The sequence below is a fragment of the Actinia tenebrosa genome, unplaced genomic scaffold (assembly GCF_029948245.1).
Source record: "Actinia tenebrosa isolate PJP-AT-01 unplaced genomic scaffold, QUT_ActTen_1.0 PGA_scaffold15__27_contigs__length_11533743, whole genome shotgun sequence".
In the NCBI taxonomy this organism is placed as follows: Eukaryota; Metazoa; Cnidaria; class Anthozoa; order Actiniaria; family Actiniidae; genus Actinia; species Actinia tenebrosa.
In genome coordinates, this window is record NW_028292575.1 from 1266884 (window position 1) to 1293437 (window position 26554).

At 36.8% G+C, this 26554-nt stretch overlaps 6 protein-coding genes and 1 pseudogene across 6 annotated transcripts; 5 read left to right on the forward strand and 2 right to left on the reverse strand.

The window, feature by feature from the left end:
- The first annotated feature begins 100 nt into the window (after positions 1 to 100).
- LOC148910799 (uncharacterized) lies at positions 101 to 2831 on the forward strand. The gene has a single exon (XM_089030485.1). It carries the CDS (start codon positions 104 to 106, stop codon positions 983 to 985), a length of 882 nt encoding a protein of 293 aa, XP_088886611.1. The 5' UTR covers positions 101 to 103; the 3' UTR covers positions 986 to 2831.
- Positions 2565 to 12698, reverse strand: LOC116298505 (lysine-specific demethylase RAD23A). The gene is made up of 11 exons (XM_031707005.2): positions 12470 to 12698; positions 10800 to 10881; positions 10036 to 10115; positions 9214 to 9350; positions 8072 to 8154; positions 7418 to 7482; positions 6706 to 6768; positions 6526 to 6619; positions 5257 to 5381; positions 4302 to 4511; positions 2565 to 3807 (listed from the first exon to the last, which is right to left on the reverse strand). Exons 1-11 carry the CDS (start codon positions 12533 to 12535, stop codon positions 3694 to 3696), a joined length of 1119 nt encoding a protein of 372 aa, XP_031562865.2. The 5' UTR covers positions 12536 to 12698; the 3' UTR covers positions 2565 to 3693.
- A 1740-nt stretch (positions 12699 to 14438) lies between these two features.
- LOC116298514 (dynein light chain Tctex-type 5-like) lies at positions 14439 to 15133 on the forward strand. The gene has a single exon (XM_031707014.2). It carries the CDS (start codon positions 14439 to 14441, stop codon positions 14982 to 14984), a length of 546 nt encoding a protein of 181 aa, XP_031562874.1. The 3' UTR covers positions 14985 to 15133.
- Positions 15134 to 16350: 1217 nt separating this feature from the next.
- Positions 16351 to 18914, forward strand: LOC116298507 (dynein light chain Tctex-type 5). The gene has a single exon (XM_031707007.2). The coding sequence runs from the start codon at positions 16749 to 16751 to the stop codon at positions 17493 to 17495; it is 747 nt and encodes a 248-aa protein (XP_031562867.1). The 5' UTR covers positions 16351 to 16748; the 3' UTR covers positions 17496 to 18914.
- Positions 18915 to 19474: 560 nt separating this feature from the next.
- Positions 19475 to 21441, forward strand: LOC116298504 (uncharacterized). Its single transcript, XM_031707003.1, has one exon. It carries the CDS (start codon positions 19701 to 19703, stop codon positions 21234 to 21236), a length of 1536 nt encoding a protein of 511 aa, XP_031562863.1. The 5' UTR covers positions 19475 to 19700; the 3' UTR covers positions 21237 to 21441.
- Positions 21442 to 22264: 823 nt separating this feature from the next.
- LOC116298515 (dynein light chain Tctex-type 5 pseudogene) lies at positions 22265 to 22801 on the reverse strand (annotated as a pseudogene).
- A 1045-nt stretch (positions 22802 to 23846) lies between these two features.
- On the forward strand, positions 23847 to 26553 carry LOC116298508 (dynein light chain Tctex-type 5-like). Its single transcript, XM_031707008.2, has one exon. The coding sequence runs from the start codon at positions 24291 to 24293 to the stop codon at positions 24954 to 24956; it is 666 nt and encodes a 221-aa protein (XP_031562868.1). The 5' UTR covers positions 23847 to 24290; the 3' UTR covers positions 24957 to 26553.
- Position 26554: the final 1 nt, after the last annotated feature.

The following is a 26554-nucleotide window of genomic DNA, read 5'->3' on the forward strand; positions in this document are numbered from 1 at the left end:
CAGGGTAAGTTATCGGGCAGAGAAAACTGTGAAGTATGAAGTACAAGTGAATATTAGTGGTCAACCGATCAGGAATTCACCACAGAATATAAACACGCTTGATATGAACACAGAGTTTGTACACGTGAAAACGTTTGTGAGAGTTGAGGAAGAGGAAAAGGAAGAGGAAGAGGAAGAAGAATCATCCTTGCTAAAAGGTTTTAAGAAAATCTCAGTCAATGGTGTTAATCAAGAGATAGCAGTTCTTGATCAAACAAACCAATGCATCAAAATATTCGATGTTGTTGGTAACAGTTTGAGAAGTTTCAATTGTGTGTCGCCTGAGATGGAAGAAAGTAAGCACCTCTTTCCAACTGCATTCGTTTGGAACGAAAACAAAATCGTCATCAGTCTTTATCATCAACAAAATGGGATATGTGTTATACAAGAATTAGATTTAAACGGTACTTTGCTAAACACCATCCATACATCTGACGAGCCTATTTTCCCGTTTAGCTTATGTATTACTGAAGAACAAAACCTTGCAGTGTGCTGTCCGCGTGATGATGAGCATCATATCAAAGCATGTATAAAGTTGTTTAATAAACAATATGAATTGATTCGTGAGTTTGATGGCATCGAGGAAGACGATAATCCTGTTTTCATAACCTATAATAATGGTAAACATTTTGTCTCCTTTGTAAATAAAAACTTAATTCGTGTTTTTGATAAGAATGGAGCCTTCTTGTATGAGTTTGGACAGAAAGGAGAACTGGGCGGCCAGTTCGATACTGTCGCTGGACTCACTGGTTATGGCCCTGACATGATTCTTGCATGTGATTGTGTTAATCACCGTGTTCAACTATTAGCAACACGTGGAGAGTTTATAACATCGTTCAGTGGGTATGACTCAGGTGTGATGGAAGGACCTTGGGACATAGCTGTTGGAGCTGACGGTAAAGTGTTTGTCTTACAATATGATGGTAAAGTGCATATCTGGCGCTAGTGCGAATATCTCTCTTCTCATTACCAAGCCATTTACAATGTATTATTGGTTATTTAACACTGCAGTTATATAGTAGCACGCCGGCTAGACCCAGGTTGGCTAGACCCAAGAGCCCTGTCATTCACACTGTGCATGCTCGACCGAGAAATTCCAAAGTTGTGACGAGATAGAAAATTGCTGTCGCTGATTGGTCAAATCAAACCGGCCGCGCGAGCAGTCAAGAGCCAAACGAGTGTAGCATTAATATCTGGGATCTAGATTGCTAAAGGTAGATTTTCGTTGACGTACTGCCAATGTTTTAAATCAGTAGAATTATTGGCGTACGTCAAGCAATTAACTAAAGAAAAAGCTGTACACAAATCAGAAGATAGTTTAGTATAAATCAGCGAAAATAGTTCGTTTGATATTTTTGTAGAAATTTAGTATTTTTCTTTGTGAAATTATATCACAAATTTATGGCTGGAGATTGCACCGAAGTAATGACTATATGGTAGTCAAAAAAAAATAAGTTTAAAAATTGTTTAGATCTAAGCATGGTGAACTATAAAAATAGTATAAAACGAAAAAAAGCCGAGTCACGTCACAAATAGCTGTCCATTCTTGGTTCGACCCGGCAATCATCGTTGCATGAGTTTTCCTAGTGGAATAAAACTAGTCCCACAAACAGCTACACAAAAATCGGTTTTAAAGGGTACTACGTGGTTTGGGAGCCGGACAAATTTCTTTTATTTCTGATCCATTTTCCGCTAAGATATTCTAGCTAATTTGTTGAGCTTGTGGGACATAGCAACGGTAACTAAGGGGAGCGGTACCATGAATGAATATGGAGGGCAAAAATGTATGGCAGCAATATGATGGAAGATGTTACCAAAAAAAAAAAAAAAAAAAAAAAAAAAAAAAAGGATTACATTTTAACATATCTTTGGGTAAATATTTATAACATGGCAAATATGATTTCCTCACACGAGAAAAAGAATAAAAACTAGAATAGAAACAGATTTATCCGTTTTCTAGTTACACATTGCTTTAGGGTGCTCAACCACCCATTTAGTGCATTTTCTAGGTCTCTTTTAAAACTTAAAACTCGGTTTGTAGAACTCAAACCATTCAACGAAAAAGTGATCAGTTGGTAAGTGTCGACAGAATTGAAAACGAATTCGCAAGCTCTCGAGACTAGTTAGCAATGCTTAACTTAGATGGTAACTGATGGAAAGAAGAAAAAAAGAGCTGACAGCAATAACGATGGAAAATGTTACAAAAAAAAATAAATTAAATTTTAACATATCTTTGGGTTAATTTTCATAACATGGCAAATGTGATGTCCTCAAAAGAATAAAAACTAGAATAGAATTAGATTTATCAGTATCTAGTTACACATTATTAGAGTTTGCAACTGTGAAGCACTAATATTTAAACCGGTAGAGAGAAAATTCTTTAGGGTGCTAACCACCCATTTAGTGCATTTTCTAGATCTCTTTTAAAACTCAAAACTCGGTTTGGAGAACTCAAACCATTCAATGAAATAGTGATCAGTTGGTTAGTGTCGACAGATTTGAAAACGAATTCGTAAGCTCTCGAAACTAGTTAGCAAGGCTTTATTGGCACTGCTTTTGCAGTATGGCTTTCTCGGTAGTGAATTGAAGACAAGAGCAATTAGTTACAAAGCTAAAATCAATAAACGGATAAAAGAACTTTATCGGCTTAAATATACAGCTGGGTTTCCTGTGTTCAGGAAGTGGAGCAAGACTTGGGAAACCTTGAAGCATAATTCCACAATATATTTTTTAATTATTGTGATGTGAAAATCTAAAAAAAGCTGATTAAAGTAACGTAAAGTACTTTTAAATTCGTTTCTATCTTATTTGTTAACTTTGTTACTAGCTGTCAGATCAAACAGAAAGATTTTGTGTTTAACTGAATTCATATACTGCTCTTACTAGCTTTTCCCCCACACAGAAAAGACGAGTTTTTAGAATATAGAGTTTTACGATTCCTGTGGACGCGCGTCTTTCCGAGAATCCACAGCAACTCTAAAACTTGGTATTCTGAAAACTCATCTTTACTGATTCTGGAGGGATAAGTGAGACTATTTGCAGTTTAGAATTTGTAGACTGAAAGATCACTATCAAAGCATACCCCCACCAAGTATTGGAGCAATGCATTTAATCTTTCAGTACTTGATCAGCTTGTTTTAAGGCTTTTGACACCCCTGGGTCTTATTTACGAAGTTCCCCATAGTTTAAGATTTCCAATCCTTACCCCTCCCCCCTTCCATAAGGATTTCCTAAGGCAAGGGAAGCAGCTGAAAAATTGCAATAGCACCAAATCTCATACTCAGACCCCTGTCAGCAATATTAAGTGGAGAAAATTTTCCTGATGTGTGGGGAATGGTTATTAGACGAGTCAGTGGAGCTGAAAAATTAAATGCAATGGCACCAAATTTTATACTCAGTCCGCTGTCAGCAATATTAAGTGGAGAAAATTTTCCTGATGGGTGGGTAATGGTTAGAGTCAGAGAAGCTGAAAAATTAAATGCAATGACTCCGTCTCATACTTAGATTCTCATCAGCAATTAAAAGTGGAAATAACCTTCCTCATGGTTGGGGAATGGATATGAGAGGATTTCTTACTGGTCAAATATGCTTTTAAATGGGCTTTTGTTGTGGGTTTATGCATAGAGAACCCCTAGGCTTATCTAATGAAGTGATCTAGTCATCATCAAATCCTTGACTTAAGAGGAAGTTTGCAGCTAAATTTTCATTTTTGTCACAAGCAAAGTAAGCTTGGACAGCCATGTTTTCATTGAATCCAAGAGCCTTTAGCTGAAAGGAAACAAAATATTCAAATCAATACAGTAGATTTGTTTCATTGACTTTTAAATACTTTCTTTGATTTACAGAAATTTTTTTGCAAGAAATATTGTTGCGCATTTTCATTGTTTTGATGGCGAAGTTTATCTTGCGCATTTGTAAGGAGTTCAGTTGCCCTGAAGATGACCACGTAGGTTAAAAGCTTAGTAAATTGAAGAAATAATTTAAAAGTTCATGGAACAAATCTAACCAAATGAAATTATTGAAAGTCAATTTTTTTCTGAAGCAGTTTGTTGAATAGCAAGGAAAAATACAATAAAAATTTCAGGTGATCTAAGTTAAGTCAGGGCACACATAACTCATAGAACCAATTTGAATGTAGGGTTTGCATGTGACAGGACAATTTGAGGACCCAAAGAAAAACCCTCAAATCAAGGTGAGAAAGGCCCAACAAACTCTTCTTATATTTGATGCCAAGTCCACCCTTAATATTCTAAAACTCTTACCCTTTCTATAGCTTCCTTCTCTGTTTGTGTTATGTGAATATAGCTAACACCAGGAGGTGGAGCTGCTTGATCCCCTTCAGCAGATGGAGCAACTTGGCCAGGTGTACCTTGCTGTCGACCTTGTGCTGCTGCTGGTTGTGCAGAGGACGCATCTTCTGGGACTGGCTCGTTTAGCATTTGAATAAATTCCTCCTGCCGTTGACTAATAAGCTGTAATATAACATAATTATTATATCATATGTTTATCATAAATACAGACTTCTTAAAATATTTGACATCAGCTGTATTAAAAATCCTTTCATTTTTTTTGTAATACCCTGAAACAAATTCTTGGCCGATCAAAGTTAGGGCACGGCCAAATAACAGGTAAAAAATAGGAATTTGGCAAGTTCGGTTTTGCAGAGGGCAGGCATCCCAGTCACCTTTTAGACAAATTTGATAGGAAATATAGGCTGTGCAAGTTCTAAATATAGGAAAATATAGGAGTTTTCCCCAAAAATATATGCACTTTATAGGAGCTAAAATAGCTTTCCAGTGGCGTAACCAGGGATCTTGCAGGGAGGGTGCACAGGCAATGATTTATTTGCAGAACCAAATAAGCCATAAAAATGACAGAACCAAAAAAAAAAAACCCGCCCAATATGATAAACAGTGTAAAATCACTCAGCAGTTGTCCTATTTATAGGAAATATAGGAGGTTTTCTTTAAATATAGGCTCTTTATAGGATTCTATACAAATTATAGGAAATATAGGAGCTCTTGGATGCCTGAGAGGGAGGAAAACTAGAGATCCTGGAGAAAAACCCTCAAATCAAGTAAGAGATCTAATAAGCTCTACTCACATGTGATACCAAGTCCAATGATTGAACCTGAGACACCAGAGGTGTGTATGCTAATGCCACCCCACCCTTGATTCCCTAAAATTGCATCGAAATGATTAATATTAAGTGAATACCTGTAGTAGTTGTGGATTGGACTGACCCATTTGCTGTAGTAGCGTGGGAAGCGAAGAAGGGTTTTGTTGAACCATTTGTCGCATTTGAATAAACTGAGGCTGATTCCGTAAGAAATCCAAAGATCCTGTAACATGAATGAATCACAGTAGAATCAACAATCTTGGACAAATAGAGTTGAGAATTTTTCATCCAATCATGAAATAGTAGAATTTCCCTTATTAAAAAAATATTTTCCGTACCCCCTCTCCCCCAGGACAATGTTGGTCCCAGTAGGTAAAGCAGCCCTGTATCCCTCGAAACAACATTGTTTAGGGGGGGAGGGGGTCGTTTTAAGGGGAATTTCTCATGTTTTTCATGAAAATACCATCAAAACTAAAAATTTCTCAACATTTTTGACCAAGATTGAAGGTTAATTTTCAGTAGCAGTATTTTTTGGTGATGCTCAATTTTTCTTTTTTTCATTATCTGAACTACATTAAAAAAACAGAACACTTTTTACTCCCAAAACCAAGCCCAGTTAAGTATGCAATGTGGCTTCCATCTAGTTACAATGCCAACTGTTTGCCAACATATTTTGGCAGCTTTAAGTCTTTCCCATTACAAGCCCATTAGTCTGCTCATCCAACTATCCTTCCAGTTATAAATCCCTGGTTATAAGTCCACTAGTCTGCTTATACTCTAAAACATCCTTCCAGTTACTACGTAGCTCTCCCTGGTTGTGAGCTCTTGAAAAACCCCTTAAGATTGAGTATAAGCACACAACTTGTAACCAGGATTTAAAGTATTTTCTGTACTTTTTTTGGCTCAATAAATTTAGCCATAAGCTAAAGTAAGGTCACTTGAACCCTGAACACTTTGACATGAACACATGTCACTTTAAAAAAATATTCTGAAACTCATCCCGTGAGCCAATCAATAAGCCTGAAGCGAGATGATGTTTTACCCCCGTCTCTAGACCATAATCCTTTTCACACTGCTTTTGTTCTTTAATTATGACTATTGTTCCTGTATTCTCTAAGGAATCAAAAATTTTAATATGAAAGAATTTAAAAAACTATTATGGTATAGAGTCGGGAGTAAAACGTCATCTCGCTTCAGGCTTATTGGAAATAAGAATTTCACTTGGTGTATTTGAACTCAATGCTTCATTTTCGAGTGTTTGAAACAGTAGAAAGTTCAGAAAATAATAACCAGAAAAAAACTTGTTCATGGGGGTTGATGTGAGTTGGTTTCAATTGACTGATGCATTACATATGTACTGTATTTACCATTCCCTTCCTGTGCTTCTTGTCCTCTTGCTGCCGGCGCTGATGGCTGATCCTCCCCTGATTCTCCCTGCAGATCTGGAATTTCTGGGATTTCCTAAGAATGAAATAAGATAACACGAGATTATTTTAATATGTTGAAAAATGCAATGATGGTAAATCAGGATGATAAATTGTAATTACCGTCATTAAGTATTCCACAGCTCTGTCTGGATTATTAAAACTTGCTCTTAAAGCTCTTACAACCTGAATAAAAAAAATATATAGGGAAAAATCTAATTGTATTTGCTGGGTTTTGATTATAGCTCTCAACTACAGTTGTCAACACTCTCTAAGGGCATAAGAAGGGCCTTTGGTAGAAAAACTATGTTGTAACCACATTGTTACATTATTGTGGCTAACCACAATCAATTTATGGAACATCAAAGATGAATCTACTGTAATTTTGTGTAGTGAAACAGTCTACACATTAGAGTGAAGGCATTTAACCCGTGAAATAAAAATTATTAGTCAATGTGTAATAGTCAAATACACACAAAAGAAAACAATGGAATTAGGGTCTACTAAAGTGTGTTAGTCTAATATCTATTTCACGTGTTTAATGGCTTCACTCTAGCTGCTCAAAATACCTGTAATCTAATAGATGATTTCAGTGATCCACAAGCGCTTTTATAAATATTACAGATGCAGACATAAAAGCAAGGCAGTGTCTGTTCATAAGAAACCTTGTGAAACCATAGAGTTATGAGTTTTTGTATGTCTTTTCTATAGCGTGCATAAGATCTTTCCCGAAAATGACTCGTTTTCAAATCTGAGCATTCAATACTTTTGACAGTGCTTGCACATCTTTGAAATCGTCTATTGATGGTGGAGAAGCTGTTTATAGGGAACCTACCAAATCTCGTTCGAAGCCCATTGACATGATTTCAGAGACTAAGTTTTCATATTCACTTCCAGTGGCTAAAATGGTTGAGAGAAAATGAAAGTTACAACACAAATGTTTAGTCAACAGCAACAATCACTAACCATCACCATGACTACTACCATCATCATCATTATTTTCACTATAATTTATCACTATCGTCTGGATCCTTATAACTAAATATGTAAACTGAAATGACCATTATTGCACTGACTATTGACTGAATATCCTCTTATACATGTGAAAACACTTTTATGTTTCCATGCAAAGGCTAGTCAGTCACTAGTCAGTGCAGAACGATAAATATTCAAATTGGTAACCATATTTCAATAGCGCAGCGCAACCATGACGTCATAAAAACGAAGACAAGGCGAAATTCGGGCAAACAAACTTACAAGTTTACTTTCAGCGGATAATTTTCATAGCCGATCGCAGTTCATCTTAGTTTACATGGGTTATTATTGTGACTTTAAGTAAAAATAATAAAATCGGTTTGTATAATCCTCGTAGTGGTTAAACAGAATGCAATGTTTGTCCGAATCTTTAAGCTATTTTTAGAATCAGTGCGCTGTGCTATTGCGTGTATATAATCCTCTGTTCATCATTATGCATAGGGCTTTTTAATACCTAATACTGATTCAGCTGCCATCAAAGGATCTGATGGTGATGCTGTGCTCGTCTCTTGAGTGGGTGCAGTAGGGGTTTCAGTACTGTAAATGAAATAACAATATTATCTCAAAGAATAATTCATGATACAGATAGAATCTTTATTGCTCTTTACGTTCGTGATACATATAAAAAAATTGAAGGCTACTTTATAAATAGAGAAAGGTTACTACGTAGACGATAAGCCTGAGAGCTAGATAAACTGTTTTTGAGCTAGCTCCCAGTATTTTGTTGCCATTTTGTAGGTTAAGAGCGTAATTAAGTATTTGACATGTATATCAAGAAAAAAAAAAACAACAAAAAAAACAACTAAAGAACTAATAATATATATAACAAATAAATATGAAAGAAACTACTATAAGGGAAATATTTTACAGTATGTATCAAGCGAAGTTAATAAAGAAAATAACAATGTTGTTTGAGTTATTTAGACCTTTGCTGGTTAAGTAGATAATTTTTAAGTTGCTTTTGAAACGAAATAGTATTCTTACATGTTTTTAGGTCAATGGGAATACTATTCCACATATCTATTGCCATAAAGGAAATAGTAATAAATGATAATAATAAAATAATAAATAAACAATAAATAGAATAAATAATAAACAGAATAAAATAAATAAATAAATAATAATAAATAATATATAATAATAATAAATAATAATACATAAATAATAAATAGAATAAAATAAATAATAATAATAATACTATTATCTCAAAGAATAATTAAGGCAGTGATCTCTCCAATTTCTTTGACTGGGCACCACCTGCAGAATAGGATCCCCCCCATCAAACCTAGGAAGGTGAATTCCAATCTGATCTGAGAGTAAGCTGTGCCACACTTTGATCAACTCAGAGGTTGTTTCATGCTATTGATAAAACCTAAAATATACTTGAATACTTATTGCTCACGCATCATCTAATGATAATAATAATACTTCAATCACACATTATGGCATAAAAAATGAATTAGAATGTGTTAACAAGTAGCAAAAAATTTTTTTGGCTACTAGTTATTACGTTATATATATGTAGGTATGTACATGTAGAATCCAAAAATATAGTGCTACAGATAAATACACTTTATTATTAAGTGCAATATTTACCTAGGTGGTTTAGTCTCAGCTTCTTTACTTGTCTCTACTGGCTTTGTCTCTACTGGCTTTGTCTCTACTGGCTTTGGCTCAGGCTGTTCAGGTCTGGAAGAAGCTTGTGTTGTTGGAGTAGCAGCTGCAGCAGTAGCCTATTTTGGAAATATAAATTATATAAGTTGTAATTACCTTTTAATATTTATATGTAAGGACCAGGGCCGGGTTGTTCAAAGCTGGATTAACGCTAATCCAGGATTGACTCTATAGCTCTTATTAAGAGTTAATCCAGGATTAGCACTAATTGGGCTTTGAACAACTGGGCCCAGTACATTCCTGTGGCATTGTGGTAGGTTGTGCTGTTGTAGATGGTGCAGGTGTGGCTGCTGGTTTGGGCTGAAATTTTAACAACAAGTCATCAACGATATTAGATTCTTGCACTTGTAAGTTGTGATAAAAAATGTAAAATGAGAGATGAAGAGAGAAATTTTATATTTGAAGTTTGATGTTCAACGACATTTAAGAAAAATTATATTTGGTCAGAGACCAACTACTTCAAAAACATCCTGAAAGCTCTGGATCAGGCCAAACAAAAAATAAGTGTTTCCTGTTGCGCAATAGACCCTAATTTTCTTGCCAATTTTTGCCGACCCTAATTGTTTTTTATTCCGAAATGCACCACAGGGTTCCCAGTAAGCTTATTTCCACTGTTGTATCAGTAAAAAAATCTGATCTACCATGCAACAGGAAACACTTATTTTTTTGTTTGGCCTTGTCTCAAGATTTTATTTAACTGAGGTAATTTATTAGGACAAATTAAATTAAAGTTATATTTTTCACCTTTGAAACCATGATAACAACAAAACTTTTTTCATCTATCTTGTAATCCTTAACTGGTGTTTCATCATTCAATATTTTTCCTGGTTACAATAAAAACCCATGTGAGATAAGTAGAAAGAAAAAATTCATTGAAACATCTATGAATGTTTTTTATGACATGTTTTTAGGGCTTAACATAACAGCTGGACATCACACAATGTGCGCCAGAATAAACCTGAAGCGAGATGACGTTTTACCCCCGTCTCTAGACCATAATCCTTTTCACACTGCTTTTGTTCTTTAATTATGACTATTGTTCCTGTATTCTCTAAGGAATCAAAAATTTTAATATGAAAGAATTTTAAAAACTATGGTCTAGAGACGGGGGTAAAACGTCATCTCGCTTCAGGCTTATTGGAACTTGTCGGATCAAATATTTGTCTTGCTGGTCATTTTGACCAGTATTGTTGAGCCAGAAATGAGGCATGACCAAATTTAGACTAATATGGCTGGTTATCATGACTGGTGACTTCCTGACCATTATTTTACACCCTTGGTTTCAAAAATTATCAGTCATTGATTTTTTTAATCATAAGTCAACACAATAAAATGACTCTAACATGATGATGCATCCTCAAGGGAAATACTTGGTCTGAAATGGGAAAACATTGCGACCAAGCTAGAGAGGTCTATCATTAGACACTAAATTTAATCAGCTATCTAGGCAACAAGAAAAAAAGTGGCTCATCTGTAGCATATGTATGTATACATGTCCATATTCATACCTGCATATATCAGTTTAATGGCATTATGTGGGTACCCATCCTTTCCCTTTTCACTCTCAATCTTTTTCTTCAGCTCCAGAACCTGGTATTACAAATAACAATATAAATATTTGAGTAAAACTGTGTATATTTTATTCCTGCTTTGGATATTTAGCATGGTTTACCTATCGGCTGGAAACTCATGGTACCTGATACTTTAACATTAAAGTAGTTTTTCATTATGAAATGTGTTTTTGTCACTTGGTAAAGATCTATATGTTAAGTGTATGCTACATCGAGTGTATAAGCAGATTTAAAAATCTGCCTCAGTCTCGAGTCCCGCAAGAACCCAACTGAAGCAGATTTTTTAATCTGCTTATACACTCGATGTAGCATACACTTAACACATAGTTTTTCATTGTTTCCATGTGACTTAGTTAACTCATTCAATGGAATCATTAGGTAGCTCTATTGATTTCCAGTCTTGAATGGAGGTTTACTGGCTGAATTGTAAGTTTTGAGTAAAAAGATACATGGATGTTTAAGAATGGAAGGCAGTGGTTATGACATTGTATGTTGGTAATAAGATTAAATCAGCTGATTGATACCAAGCAAAAGAATATACACGTAGTCTCTGGTTGATTACAGAGAAACAGGCAGTGTTTGCCTGGCATTGTAGGTAGGTTGATAATGAGATTCATTCAGCTGATTGATACCAAGCAATTGAATACTCTCTGTAATTGATAGCACATGGCATGCAGTGTTTGCCTGTTATTGTAGGCTGTTATCAAGATTTATGAGATTCAATCAGCTGATTGATACCAAGCAATAGTTATGGGTACCACCACAATGTATATGACATTATTAAGCCATATATAAAAATTTTGCTCTGTTTTACCCCCTACATAATTATAATTTAAGTGTGCATTAAAATGACAGTGCACCAACAAGTTTTTTTTAGTTATTTTGATATAAAAATTAAGTTCTGAAAGTAACTTGTTTTTTATTACAATGGTTAACGAAATGCCTTGTTACACCATTCATGAGGCTTGAATTAATGAATGTAAACCATGTAAAGTTATGAAAAAACTGTGCTTTTGTAATCACTAAATGATCAATGAATATAAAAACCTGAAATATCAAGAACAACAGTTCTTTATCTTCAAAATGTCTAGAATTGAAATTTGTATTCTTTAATCTTAAAAAGGTATAGTACTCTTATAATTTTTCTCTGTAGATACACGAGTTTACAATCGTGCTGAGAACCTGGCACAAAATTGGCCTAGTTCACTACAAGCTTATTTCCTGTAGCGAAAATACTTTTTAACACAAAGTATTCAAGATCCATAAACCAAAATCAAACCTTTACATACATGAATGATTTAAACTTAACAGGAAAAGAAAGAAAACAGTTTAGATATTTTAGTTTTACTCTTGTCGAGGCGTCATAGAATCAATGACATGAAGCTTAAATTAAAAAAATTCCTTAAGTTAAAAGTCTTTGAATTTCCTCAAGATTAACTGGATTTTTTAGGAGTTTAAAAACAGAACATATACTCTAAACCTTTAAGAATGTATTGGGTTCTTAGTAAATTGAATAAAAGCAAGTAAAGTCTTTCAGTTCCTGATGAATCAAAGGCATGACATTGCAAAAATAGTTAACATTTACAGCCTGGACAGGTCATCCTTACCAACTGATTTTCGTCAAATTCAAGCTTAAACGTCTGTTGCTGCAGTGTTTTGAACGTAATTAACATTTTGATTCTTCAAGTATATATTCAGCACCACTATATGTCGAGTTCTAGCGTGTTAAACCGTCTTTAAATGGAAGATTTCTTTGTATTTTTTGATAAAGAACTGACTTCAAGCGTGCGCCATTACAAAATACTGAGATCAGACGTCATGCACCCCGACTGCTCATGCGCAGCACTACCGCTTTGAGTTCTGGGTACCTCATGGATTATTACCGTGAGAGACTCAGGACTAGAGTTTCAGCAATTAATTAAATATTTAACATTCTTGATCTTCATCATCTTTATTTGAATTAACATTTGACTTGACCAGTGATTTTTTTCAAGAGTAGGGAGAAATAAGACCTAGCACATGACCTAGCACTTCCTACAAATATCCGAAGGTTGAACTTCCGGTAAATTCGATTCGGAAATTCGAGAGTGATATAAATCGACACAAACTGACGTGTCTTATATTGACCGATCGACTCGGAGCTTACTTTCACTGCCCTGTCGCTTCCAACGCAGCTTGTCTTTCTCTACCACAACAAATTTGCTTTTTGTTTCTTTTTCGAAATTATTGATTGCTTGTTTGACTGAATCATGTAATGATACAAATCCTCCGCTGTTTGATTCCCTTTGTGGAATCGATTCTTTCGCGTATTTGACGTTCCTGCCAAATGTAGATTTTTCCGAGATCATAGTGGTGTAATACTCGGAACTCGTTTAGCCTTCGGATATTTGTCGTGACAATACTCTCCCTAGTCTCTCTCAATCACCCGGACTGCGAGTATCCCATCTAGCTACAACCTTTTCTTTTCATTTCCCCTCAGTCATTCTTTTTTTCTTGTACTCTGGTGAATGCCGACATAAACATTTGGGTTGCCTGTGGTTTTGACTGCTGCGCATGTGCGCATCTCTATCTGGAACATGCGCAAGATTATTTCATTAATATTTTTATTATTAATATTATTATAAGTTTAAAAATAATTATCCTCATCGTTATTGTTATCATAAAAATAATTACTGTCACTCGCCACTTTTGAAAGTCTATGCCATGCATTTTCAGTGGACCTAAAGCAGCGATGTTTAAAAATAAACCTTCGAACACATCAAATAAAAACAAACATATTCCACAAACAAGATATATTTTTGAATAAAAAAGCGTTATTTGCTTACTCGCATCGTCGAAACACAACCAAAGTATATCTTGCATTGAGAAATGCATTGCACTGGGCAAAAGAAACTAAATTACTTTAAAAACGACTGACCAATGGAATATATAAAAATAACATTTTGCTGCGTAATTTAAGTCATTCCTTTCACAGAGGGGTTTTAAGTGACACAAGGATGTAGTTTTCGCCATATTTGCCTCCCAAAGACAGTATGACTTTAGAAATGACAAAAAGCAGGAGTAAGACCAACGGTAAGCAAACGAATAGAAACAGTCAAATTAAATTTGTTTTCAACAAGCTTTTGTCATTTTGTCACCTATACCCCAGTACACACTTTACTTTCATTGATTATTTTCATTACTTTCTTTTCATTTCATTATCTTTGATCGCTAGATCTGTGCGAACAAGTGAAATTGGACGACCTTTCCCTGTATTGTCAATAACAATGACGTGTTACTATGGCAACGTTTTAAAACTGAGAACAGCTGCTAACGGCTTGAGATTTCAAAATTCATTGCTGATATTAAAACCACCAGTCGAGGCTCCTTATTTCTAGTAATAGTAAGCTAAAATATTTCTATATATTTGTTTTTCGTTGCCGGTACTGAATTACGATTGGTTTGTAAAAGGTCTTGCGCATTTTAGAAGCGTTTAGCGAAAAACACATCCCGCCAGAGAAATAATTTCTGTCTCGCAGGTGTAAGCACGGATACAAGAGGATAGTTCTTGAAGAGAAACTCGTCGTCTTGAATCAAATGTACAGGCAAGAGAGCGATCGCCGTTTTCGCCAGCAGGAAGCCAGCACGTTTTATCGTAGCTTGCGAAGCGAGGGCAAGGAAAAAAGCGAAATATCAAGAACAGAACGAAAACAGGGAAAAACAGAACTCGAAGAGGAACATCTACAAGCCACAGGGAAAGAAACATCTTTCATCAGCGATAGGACATTAGCAATCAAGTCAAGAGGGCCTCACAGAAGGGACGGCTTGTTTTTCGTTCATAAGATAAAACGACTTATGGACGAACTGTTAGAGGAAAAATTAGACAACGAAGTATACGATGAGGAGTCCTGTAAAATAAAATGTTTGACACTATCCGAGGAGATAAAACAGAAAGTTAAAGAACTTGGGATGACAAGGTATCGAATTATTTGCCATGTCTCCATAGGGTCGTGCAGCGGCCAAGGTCTGATCATGGCGAGTCGATTCATATGGAATGATATTAAAGATAACTTCGTAACATCGACATTTAGGAATGTTTCTTTATTCGCTGTGGCGACAGTCTTTGGTGTCCTGAAGGAATAAAACAAGACAGTATACGTATTAAAAAGGGTTCCGCTGTAGTAAGTAAATATAAGGATATATAGCGAACTCCAAAGGTTTTGCTCATATACAGATATATCAAATCCAGATGTGCATTTTTAAAACTGAACAAGCGATATAAAGATATATATAACTGCTTTAGGTATCTATTTATTATCGTGTAAATGTAAATAAAATTATTATATACCACTGTGGTTAAATGTATTTTTGACATTTAACGTCAAAATAAACCAAATATATACGTCCCACTGATTTTGAACTGATTAATTGCGACAGGTTCTTGGTTGCGCGCGCAATGCACGGTGCGAGGCATATCCCGGGCGTGCAATTTGCTCATTCAAGTTTAGTACAAAGTTAGCTAGTGTAGCTTTTTGCACAATCGTGATTGTCCACAGTCATTTTGTACTTAATAAAAATAGCTCAGTCCTGTTGCCGAAAAGACACTACGAAACAAGTTTACTGAAGAATGTGGTGTCTTTTATGCTTTACTGATCTTTTCGATTCGTCTTATTTCCTGAACGCTACGTGTTGAAATACACTACTGCATTGTATGTTCACGAGGACGGAGGGCACTAAACTTTATCCGTTTCAGCGAAACAACGGGAAAAGCTAATGATTTGTTAGGATCCTAAGGGGGTGAGGGTGCGCACGGCAGGCTTCTGTTTTCACTTATTGTTTGCTGGCCGGAAATAAAATGCGCAGGCTCATTAGAAAGAATAGGTTCAAATCGATAACGCAGTTCTTAAATCAGTGCGCACTTATCAGCTGCTTGAATGCATTCGGCTGAACGTAACGGCAACGTAACTACGAGCAAGGATTAAGGATGGCATTTGTAATATTTCATAGTTAAAAATCTCATCATGTACATCAATTATTTTCTCTCTGGAGACAGAGACTTGATCGGATTTCATAAAAGTAATCATTATAATCTTCTTAAGTTAATTCAATAACCTTTTTCTTTCATTATTTCGTATCCATATTCAAGTGTCTCCTCATGTGCAACCGAGCGCAAACCTTCTTTACTCTCCGGAGCGCCAATTCAGTTCAAAGTCGATTGAAATTTGAACTTTCCTAGTATAAATGAGCGACTGAGGGCAAACTTAGCAGTTCTAACAGACATGCAAAACGACAGTTAGACGACATGTGTCACTGAAGAAGAATTAATTGCGCTTAGAAATCCAAAGGATGAAATTCCCACGCCTTTCTTTGACGATTTCCCTGGGAATGCGACGAATTTCCTTTCTTGGGATCGATATTGAAGCATCAGTCAAATTTCCGGATCTATTTTAAGCACAGCCGATAAATTGGTGAGTTAAACTCAATATGATTAATGCTCTCAGCGATGGGTGATTAGTGTAAAGTACACATTAATAGAGAAGACCAAACAAGGTGACAAAATAGCCAGGAATAATTACTCGTTCAATGGCTCCAATGATTACACAGTCTGGGGCAAGTATGACATCTGAAAGGATTGGCTTGAGCCAGAATTTCTATTGTTAATTAATACATAAGTGTAAGAATTCGCGTCTTTCTTCAACGATTATACCCGCAAAGCTTTTAAAGTCCAAAACAGTTTGACCTCAGCAGTGTTGACCGATGATTGAGGGATTGAATGGATGCATAGACACGCAGGTTTGTCTGGTAAATCGATACATAAGGACGATGTTATTGGCTATTAAATTCTTACGAGCTTGATGCAGACCGGTAGCCGATCCATTTGAAGAAGCTAGTCTTCTTTGATAGTGAATGAAAAAGGATCGTAGTATGTCTGAGAAGTCGAATTTCACAAAACCGCTTTCGGCTGCCCTCGGCAAAGCAACTGGGGTCTTTACGCGACCAAAATTACAAAGACGAGCGTTTACTGCTCATGCTGCGTCTGAGCTCATCTCTGCTGCAAGTTTATCCAGCGTCTTGCTCGATTTAAGAGAAAATGGAACGAAATCTCAAGACAAAATACAAACAGAGCAAGAGAAACCTGAAGTTATAGATGACGCACCTAATGTGTTAATATCGCATCGCTTAAGCACGTGTCATGGCAATGGTACTGGGATAGTTGATTCTAAAACCAAAACCGAAGGAAATGTTCACGAGCCGAGACGAAATAGCGATACAGCCGTCTCCAATAATCCGCAATTGCAAAACAACAAGTTTATAGCCAAGGATAAAGACTTCACGTCGCTAAACTGCTTCAGAGTGAAAAACATCATAAGCGAGACTTTAAAGGCGCACGTTGGTAATATGGAATACGACCATCAAGAATGTGGAGAAAAGAGCCGAGTAATGAGCCAAATAATCGAGAAAAGAGTCAAAACTTTGAGTAACGCACAATACAAGGTCACTGTAATGGTATTTATAGGTGCTATTCGCGACAAAGGCATCGAATTAGCAACACAGTGCGTATGGTCGCCTGCAGAAGACTATTTCGCGATGGCAACTCATAAAAATGAGACAGTTTTTGCATCTGCGATCGTATTTGCCACAATATTTGAGTGAAGGGATACCACTTTACGCAAGTGATCGTTCTTGATGAAAGATACTAATTGCTTAATAAGATTTGGCGATTGAAATTCGAGTTATGGTATAACACACTTCTGTTCAGCTAATCGTCCATTGTCGGATCATGTTCGTCAATAGTATCTATTACATTCAAATTCCTCTTGAAGAGCCTTGAAGCGGAGATCTATAAATGAAATTTATTAGAATATTCTCTGCCACTAGCTTAAACCCAATACTGAAACAGTATCTATGATTCATCCTCTTGTGTTAGATGCCTGAGAGCGCTCTGAAACTGTAATTAAGTACGTCCTGTACAGGATTTTAAAGTCTGTTTTCATACGAATTATTCCAAAGTTGACTTTGTAAATACTAAGTGAAACTACACGTATTTGGTTTAATATTAATTTGCTAGCATAGTCAAGTTATATTTTAATTGGTAACACCCAGGATTTCAATTATCTACTTAAAAGAAGAATGATAATATTATTTTATCCCACTCATAGACAACACGGCGGTGTTTTTGATGGAGCTATTTTTGTATGAACTGATGGAGTGCTTAACCCCGGTTTCTTTGGTTGGCCGAAAGGGCTTCCCTCTACCTCCCCCGAAGGCTAAAAAACAGACCTGCCTCTCTCATCCTCTTGATTCCCCGTATTATGAAGTACTGTGATTGGATCATACGCATGTGTGATCGATTGGTTCCCTGTATAGTGACTATTGAGATTGGATAATGTACACCTCCTCATTGGTTCTCTATATAGTGAATAGTCCCTTTCACAGTTCCCTGCGCCATCTTGAAAAGTAGCCGTGCCTTTGCATCGAAGCGAAACGAACAATGAGCTTGCAACGATAGAGACCTTTTTTTTAACACCTTGGACAATTATTCGCATGTCTCTATCATTGCAAGCTCACCGTTCGTCTCGCTTCGATGCCTTTCAAGATGGAACTGTGAAGGGGACTATTACAATACTTTGATTGGATCATGCACATCTTCGTTTGTGATTGGTTCTTTGTATAGTAAATCATTGTGATTGGATGTTATACATCTCATTTCGTTTTGTGCTGGATCTTCGTATATGCGCATTATATACTTTATAGTTGGAAATTGGGAATATTTAGACACTGATATGAGACTAACCCTGAATAAATGGGTCTGTAATTAAGCAACATCTTGGTATGGTATGAAATAGAAAAATGATCTATTTGTGCAAGATCAGCCCGTGAGCCCGACCACTTATTAAGTCGAGCGGGGGAAAACAATAAAAAACACACAAAACAATGTGATTCGATAGGATTCACGATCCCACATAGTAGGCCAAGAGAGAAATGCTCCCGCCATCTATTGATCTCCATGATACCTAATTAACAAGTTACCTGTAGTGAAAGAAACCTATTAAAAATACAAGATTACTCCTGGACGATCCATGAATATATTACCTAACCGTTTAGGCTAGTTTCACATCAGAAATCCCGCCTTTCCCCCACAATTTGTACCTTTAAGGTAAAGCTTGTTAATCAAGGAGAGAAAAACCCAGGGAAACAGACAAACTTGACTGCAACTCGACGTTACTAGATGCCTCCATGGACATCTCAATATAATTCATTTAACAGCATGTACAAGTGTTGTTCAAGCTGCCTTGCTTGTGTAGTGTGCAGTATGACAAACGGATGTTCTACGCAGCTGCTACCCAAGCGGTAATCTTTCTGAATTATCTCCTATCTCCTGGGAATTTTGAAAACAAAAGCCGGTGTTCATAGAAGTTTGTTTAAAAAAATTATCGAGCTGAATCAAATTTGCGCGATTCTCAGTTGGGGACGACCAAAAAATCGAGAAAAAAAAAAAGATAATTGGTTTGAAATGATCAGGTCGTGATTGAATCCATTCCTAAGAGGTGACGGAGGCAATCGACCGAAGGAAATTAGGCATTTTCAGTATGGCAAGAAGTTCAAGAGCCGCTACTTTATTCACTGTTATATGTATGTATGTAACGCGAAGCCAGAGAAGTTGCTAATGGATTAAAGGCTTTAAGGATATATATTTCACTACAAACATAAGAAATGTCAATAATTCTCAGTGGATCATAGGTGTCGTTCAACTAATAAGGTAGAACAGAGGGCAGCAGATCATTACATCCTTGACATCCAGTTCACTAGCACGACACTAAAGGGAGTTAGTTAAAGAGGTATAATTCAAGATTAAGGATGCCAGCGTTAGTAAAGGCAATAAATGAAAGACGATTCAGACAGGCAAGATTTCTTGTTGCTTCAGGCTACAACGTCAACGACAAGGACCACGAAAGTGGACACACTGCCCTGATAGCTTCGTGTCTTCTCGAGAACGAACGAAAAGCCTGTTGTATCATCAAGTGGCTCCTCAGACACGAAGCTTGCCTTTTGACATCCGACAATCGAGGTCTCACACCACTAATGCATGCTTGTAAGAACAGGAAATACCGGGTTGTTGAACTCATTCTCAAGGAAAAAGAGCTTGATCTTAAAGCTCAAGACAATGAGGGGAATTCCGCATTACTTTATGCCACCAGATCTGGAGATTTAAAAATAACAAAAATAATCCTTCGAGAATTTGTTAGAAGAAGAGTTCAAGGTCAGGACCAAGCGAATAGTGCGGGTGAAACTCCTCTTATTTTAGCTGCGAAGTTAGGACATTGGGAATGTTGTGATGTTCTCTTAAAGGGAGGGAAAGCCTCCCCACATGCCAGAGATTTTGAGATGAAAATGACAGCCGAGGAATGGAAGATGTCAACATTGCATAGCAATGCGCTACCTTTGGGTAAGAAAAGTTTAGAAGGGCTTTCAAGGCAAGTAAGAAGTGCCAATGGGAAATGCCATTCGGTTGAACATGCTAAAGGGCAAGATGTGACAGCGGATGGAGGTGATCAAAACAGCGCAAAGAATTCCAAACAATTGCAATCTTCCAAGCCTTGGGTTTACAACGACAGCAATCGTTATCACTTTTCTAGGTGTAACGAAATTAATCACGATGAAAGAAGCGTAAAGTTGTTGGATAAAAGGAGCCGTCGAAAGGGAAATCCCATGAAACAACGATATGGCGACTACGATGAAACAAACTTTGAAGTAAGAAGCACAGCAGCTTCACCACTTGGAGAAATAAAATCTAGCAACATTTTGGCAAATGAAGACAAAGGAATTTGTATGAGAGGCCACACTTCAAAAGGTCTGAAAAGCATCGATGTTGTAAACGGACATGACCGACAAACGTTCTTAAAGAGTAGAAAAGACAATAGATCAATGTCAGCTCCACAAAGAGCCTATGAAAGTCACGTTGGTCGACTTCGTAAAACCTACGATGAAAAATGCAAGAATGCTTTGGAAAAGAAGGATGTTCCTGACTGGACACAACCAAAAAGGCAAACATCATTCACAAATGATCAGCTTCCAAGCCTCTTGCGTGTCTTGGGGGATCAGCAGTCGTCTTCCTACCGCGTCAAAGCCACACCTCCCCCTCCAGAACCAGAACCAGACCTGAGGAAAGAAACCGGCGATCCACGACGTAAGGATATTCTCAAAAGATTTGCCAAGGCCGGGCTTGCGTCCATGATGATGAGTAAACTAGGTGGTGTTAGGAGAAAAAGCGGTGCGACAGAATACACTGGGAAGATTAATTCTCCTTTGTCTGGACACTGCAAACGTAGAACAAGGTCTAACTCATGTAGAAGTGATGGCTCGTCTCACTCAACCAAGAGTTTGTGGATATAATTTAGGTTAAGCGCTTTACGTTAAAATGAGCTTGCAGCGTCTAAGAGAAGTGTGCCTCGTGTTTAAACCAACTTCATTTAGGTTGCAACTCGTAGGTATTGTCAGAGTGCGATAAACAAGTTGCATTCTGGTCTAGCTGGAGTATCAACGACACCACATAAGACATGAACTAAAAATGTTTGTATCTTTAGCTGATGGATTTACTAGTAGTGGCGGATCCAGGGTGGGGGGGGGGGGTCGAAGGGGTCCACGGAACCCTTGAAGGTTTGATCTTTTAGGTAATAGAAATATGTCTTATGTAAATTTTGCTTAAAAGTATCCACAAAGATAATGTTGAACACGAAATAATAGATATTTGCTGTTATAATGTTTAATTTACCCCCAAGTTCCGTTACTAGATAGTAAATTAGGTGATTAGAGCCAATTTTTTTGTCAAACATCGACTAAACAAAAGAGAATTATACACAGTTTAAGAAACGGAACCCCCCTTTAAAAAATCCTGGATCCGCCACTGAATTCCTATATTACCCAAGATAAACCACAATGCACCTTGCATGTTCCCTCTTGTAGGGGAACCTCTGGCACATTAACAATTCGGGAATTACTGGGCTAAATACATGAACAATTCAAAGTTAAATATGTCACACATGTAATTTAAATCAAATGTAATGAACCAGTCTAAGCTACAATGGGGTATGTCACAATAGATTTCTAGTTCCTTAGGCTGACTAGGATTCTTGGCGTTAATGTGACGTCATAGCCGCCATCTTGGAATGATTGCCATCGAAAGTTCTGTTTAATTGAACCCCGAGAATAAATAGATCTTAATAATCCAAATAAGCTTAATTTCTTGATATGAATGGCCATTAAGCTCAATTGAATAAATTTAGAGTTGGCGATTGATAGGCTTAGCTCAGCTCAGAGCTTGTAGAATGTAGTTAAAAATGTAATTTAAAAAATACTTAAAAATGTATCTTTTGAAAAATACTTTACAGAAAATTCAGATTGACTGATTATTTACGATTGTATTACTCAAAATAAATTCCAAAAACTGTCCCTTGAGCGAAAAGATAAGAATTCATCCAACTCGCAGTCGCAGATCTATCAAATTCACAGCTCCACAAACACTGACTCGCTATTTTTACATCCTGACCTTGGTTTTCGCCAACGTGAACAACAGTAACCAATTTGTACCTCGGAATCTTCAGTTGTTTCACTCTTTCTTTGATAATGTGCGATACTTTTTTGCTCTTTTCGCGACATGTTTCTAATTCGTACTTTTCTCCAGAAAAGTTTTCTTCTAATACGTCGCGTATAATTTTCTCAACCTCCTTCACTGGGAAGCGTTTGTCTGGCGAGTTCTGGTAGGTGTTTTGGTAAAAAACTTTTCTTCCTACTTGAGAAGTTTCTGTTATATCATATGCTTCAGTAAGCAATTCGCTTTCTCTTGATTCAAACTCAGGCTTCAAGTTTGGTAACTGGTTGTCTCTCGTGGAAAGATAACCATTTTTTCTTTGATTCTTGCCAGATAAGCTGAACAAGCCCTTTTTCTGAACAGCAGCCATTGCCAAAAGAATAATTCAAAATCTTCAGTCAGTTTCTCAGAAATTTTCCCATGCAGAACTTTTTCCTTATATTTGAATTCTGTGGATTCAGCTGTTGCTTTTCCTAGGCTGGTTGGTGTGTATGGTAATGTAATTCCTCTCTCACGTTTTGAAGACAAAAAAGATCAGATATTTAGTTTTTCATACAACAATTACAAGTCCTTTGGGAGACACCCTCATGTTTTGCACAACTACATCTATTGTTCAACAAACATTATTAATCACCAAGCACTTAACCTTAAGAATATAAAAGCTGGCTTTGAAGTGACACAGCATAAGAAGACAACACGTTTTTGTCTAGGAAAACAAAGACGGAAAAGCTAAGAGATTAGCATCTGCTGCACTAATGATGCTGTATGCTGCACGTTTGAGGAAATAGGGGCTTGCAAACTAATCTCTGCAAAAGTAACGGTTTCCGTTTTGTAGAATGGACAAGCAAATTCTAATTAAAATAGTTAAAAGGTAAACTTCCGGGACACGCAAGGTTAACATAACAAAGCAGCAAACGCCAGAGCGAGAATAAATAACCTCTGGACTCCAGGGTATTAAATATAAAGCAAATTGAACCTAAAATGATTGTCTTGCATGTATAAAACCTTTAAGAAAAAGGAGATTTAAAGGCTTCAAACTCCATTAACTTTCCTTGTAATTTAATTATATATTAATCAGCAGATTTATATACAGTCTTAGGATGCTGTAAAGATAAGATTTTAAGAGATCACTTTGCCTATTAGATTTCAATCTATAAACAGATGATGATGCTACGTTGATGCTTTCGGCGATGATTCTTGTCGTTGGTACAGTCTAAGAGCATCCTATTCACTTGGTTCCCATTGGTTAACAAATTGAATGACTTAATATACATTGTTCAAATTCTAAAGCTCTATAATTAGGTTAACCACAGTTCACTTTAAAGAACAACCCCTTAATTGACTTCAACACAATTATTACATCAGCGCTTGTCCTCGTTTCTTTGTCATCAACTATGGCATTGTAAAAGCAACTCCGTTGCGTTTATTCAAGATTACGCTCTCAGGACCTATATTAAAAATGGTTTGCGTGTTTATCAATGAATAAGCTCTTCATCGATTTGTGAATAATTATGTTAAGTCAATATGATATTGAAAATACGATTGAGTTTGTTTACTGTATATCACCTTGGCAACGTAACTTTAACAACTATTTTGGCGCATAAGTAAAGCTGCAAAACCAATTTGAACTAAAGAACAAAGTTTGGTTAACTTCAACGAAGCGATATTATAAACTTGAGAGAAAAGGTTGAGAAGGAAACTTAGAGACCGTGGAATGGGCTTCTCAGTGGCCTTGTACTAGCATTCGGAAATCTTTGTTTGTTAATGTTCGTTTGCACGAGTTTTAAGGAACTTGGCAAGAATATTTGAGAGTTGAAACCCAACATCGCATATATCTTGGAAACCACACAGAAAAAAATATGGAGGCACCCAAAGTTATTCTTAGTAAACCAGTGTCGGAATCTGAGACTCCAAGGTTCACACAATCTGGAACTGCCAATAATGCTACTGGCCGGGATGGAGACAGAACTCGAAGCTCCTCGATCGCTTCTGAATTCCATGGCAGCCCTCAGAAGACGGAAAGGCGAAAACCCTCAATGTCCAACCCATATTTTCATTCCTCGCCTAGGAAAGCGTCCATGAACTATGGTCCAAGGAACACGAGTGATACAGTGGACTATCAACCGATGGGAAAGGGAAAGGACGGACTACATCGTCAAATGGCACTTCAACCAACTTACCGAACCGAGCCGCAAGAAGACAAGAAGTTCGCACCACATGTCGTTAAGAAGATCATGGATGTTGCTTTGGAGGAAGCGGTTGAAGGCATGAACCAGTACGAAGCAACGAAATGCAAGGCTCTCAGTGTCTCGGTATGTGAGGATATCAAGCAGAAAGTAAAATGGCTGAACTATGAAAGATATAAGCTGATTTGTGTGGTCTATTTCGGATCTGTCGGTGGACAGGAATTGAGAGTTACAAGCCGATGTTTGTGGAATGAAAACTTTGATAACTTCGCGTCATCCAGCGTCGTAAAAGGGGATATCTATGCTGTTGCATTGATGTACGGCGTATACCAGGAATAATCACCAAGTATATGGACTTGTAAGAGAACTACCATACCGTAATACCGTGGACCTCCGAAAATAAGCCCTGCACTTTTACGACTCAAATTCTAGGGAGCTTAGTTTTTTCGGTAGGGCTGATATATATTTTGAGAGTTTTGCGGTACGCTAATTTCTTTACTATATCATATAATATTCTATTCAGTCTTGTTTTGAAAAGACATTTGGCACCATTTATACCGAAACACGTATAGATTAGGACAAACTTTTTAGGAATTCACTTATAATCAAAAAATTATAATAAAATGGCATAAAGATTGAATGAATTCTAAAATTAGTACATTTTGTGGTGTATTGGAAATTTGGTTTCTGATTCAATTGGAATCCGACATTTTATTAATACATTTATAGTGATACACCTCTAAAAATGCGGACCCCTTAGTGGACTCCCTTTATAAAACGTACAGCTATAGTTGCACGGTCCAAAAAAAAAAAAAACCTATTAAAAAAATAAATTTTATTCTCATATATTTGTAGCAAAATAATCCTCTTTGATTGCTTTTCTCATGTAGTCGAGGCGGCAGCCATGTTTATTTTAATGAGAACACAGGCAGCCCAATCTGTTGTTTTGTGGTGTTGTAGCATTTCGTGGCATGTGAAAATAGTACTTTCATAAATAATAAGAACGACTTTCGTTGATAGCTTGTTGTATCTTTTGATGTTTTGCTAATTTTGAAGCCAAATTGGTGCATGCGTTTTTAGACGAAAAAAAAGGGAAAAAAAGGAAAAAAAAGAAAAAAAAAAAGAAAGAAAAAAAGAAAAAAGAAAAGAAAAGAAAAGAGAAAAAAGAAAACTCCGTAGAGACGCATTAAACTGGCTTCGAAATAATACCGTAAACACGGAATCAAATTCTACATCACAGAACAAGGAGATTGGGTTGCCTGTGGTGAGAATAAAAAAATTCATTTGTACATGCTTAACCTCGTTTAAGAGCAAACCATTTACAAATGTCATCTGGAATGTAAAATGCAAGTTGGATAATGATAATGTTTTGAAATCCCACGGACTTTAAATATATATCTTTGAGTAGCTGACTTATAAACGACGCGAAGCCTTGAGTCTGTGGTCTTTAAAGACAGCGGTATGCATTAAATGCAACACTGGTCAAGGGAGCACATTAAAATTTTGTTTGTGTAAGGAAATTCAAGGTATTGTTCTTGGTTGATCTATCTAGCGCGCGCAATCCATCATGTGACAGGCGTTCCTCGTAGTGTTTTGGTTTCGGCCGATCCGAATGGCTTACGATCGTGTAAGGAAGGGAATGACGAGTGTAGAAATTCGTCGGTTTTCGGAGTAAATTCGCTAGCCCGACTAAAGCAAGGAACGCCTGCCATAAAGTGTAGCGCGCGCACGTAAACAAGCACTACAAGGAACGCCTGTCATATCTTAGATTACGTGCGATAAAATCGAAGATAAACCAACACAATCAAAATTTTAACGTGCTCCCTTGCACTGGTGTGTTCCGCGGACACCAAGCAAGATAATAAAATTGTAGCTAGGCGAAAATAGTTGTAGCTAGGGGGTGACGGTTTTTATCTGTTTTAAAATTACTTCTTTAT

Coding starts and splice junctions, on each gene's coding strand:
- LOC116298505 (XM_031707005.2), bottom strand. CDS start 12,535: ATGTTAATTACGTTCAAAACACTGCAGCAACAGACGTTTAAGCTTGAA. Junction 10,882..12,469: donor AATTTGACGAAAATCAGTTG/GTAAGGATGACC, acceptor TTGTAATACCAG/GTTCTGGAGCTGAAGAAAAA. Junction 7,483..8,071: donor GGCAGCTGAATCAGTATTAG/GTATTAAAAAGC, acceptor CAACCATTTTAG/CCACTGGAAGTGAATATGAA.
- LOC116298504 (XM_031707003.1), top strand. CDS start 19,701: ATGCCAGCGTTAGTAAAGGCAATAAATGAAAGACGATTCAGACAGGCA.
- LOC116298514 (XM_031707014.2), top strand. CDS start 14,439: ATGTACAGGCAAGAGAGCGATCGCCGTTTTCGCCAGCAGGAAGCCAGC.
- LOC116298507 (XM_031707007.2), top strand. CDS start 16,749: ATGAAAAAGGATCGTAGTATGTCTGAGAAGTCGAATTTCACAAAACCG.
- LOC116298508 (XM_031707008.2), top strand. CDS start 24,291: ATGGAGGCACCCAAAGTTATTCTTAGTAAACCAGTGTCGGAATCTGAG.
- LOC148910799 (XM_089030485.1), top strand. CDS start 104: ATGAACACAGAGTTTGTACACGTGAAAACGTTTGTGAGAGTTGAGGAA.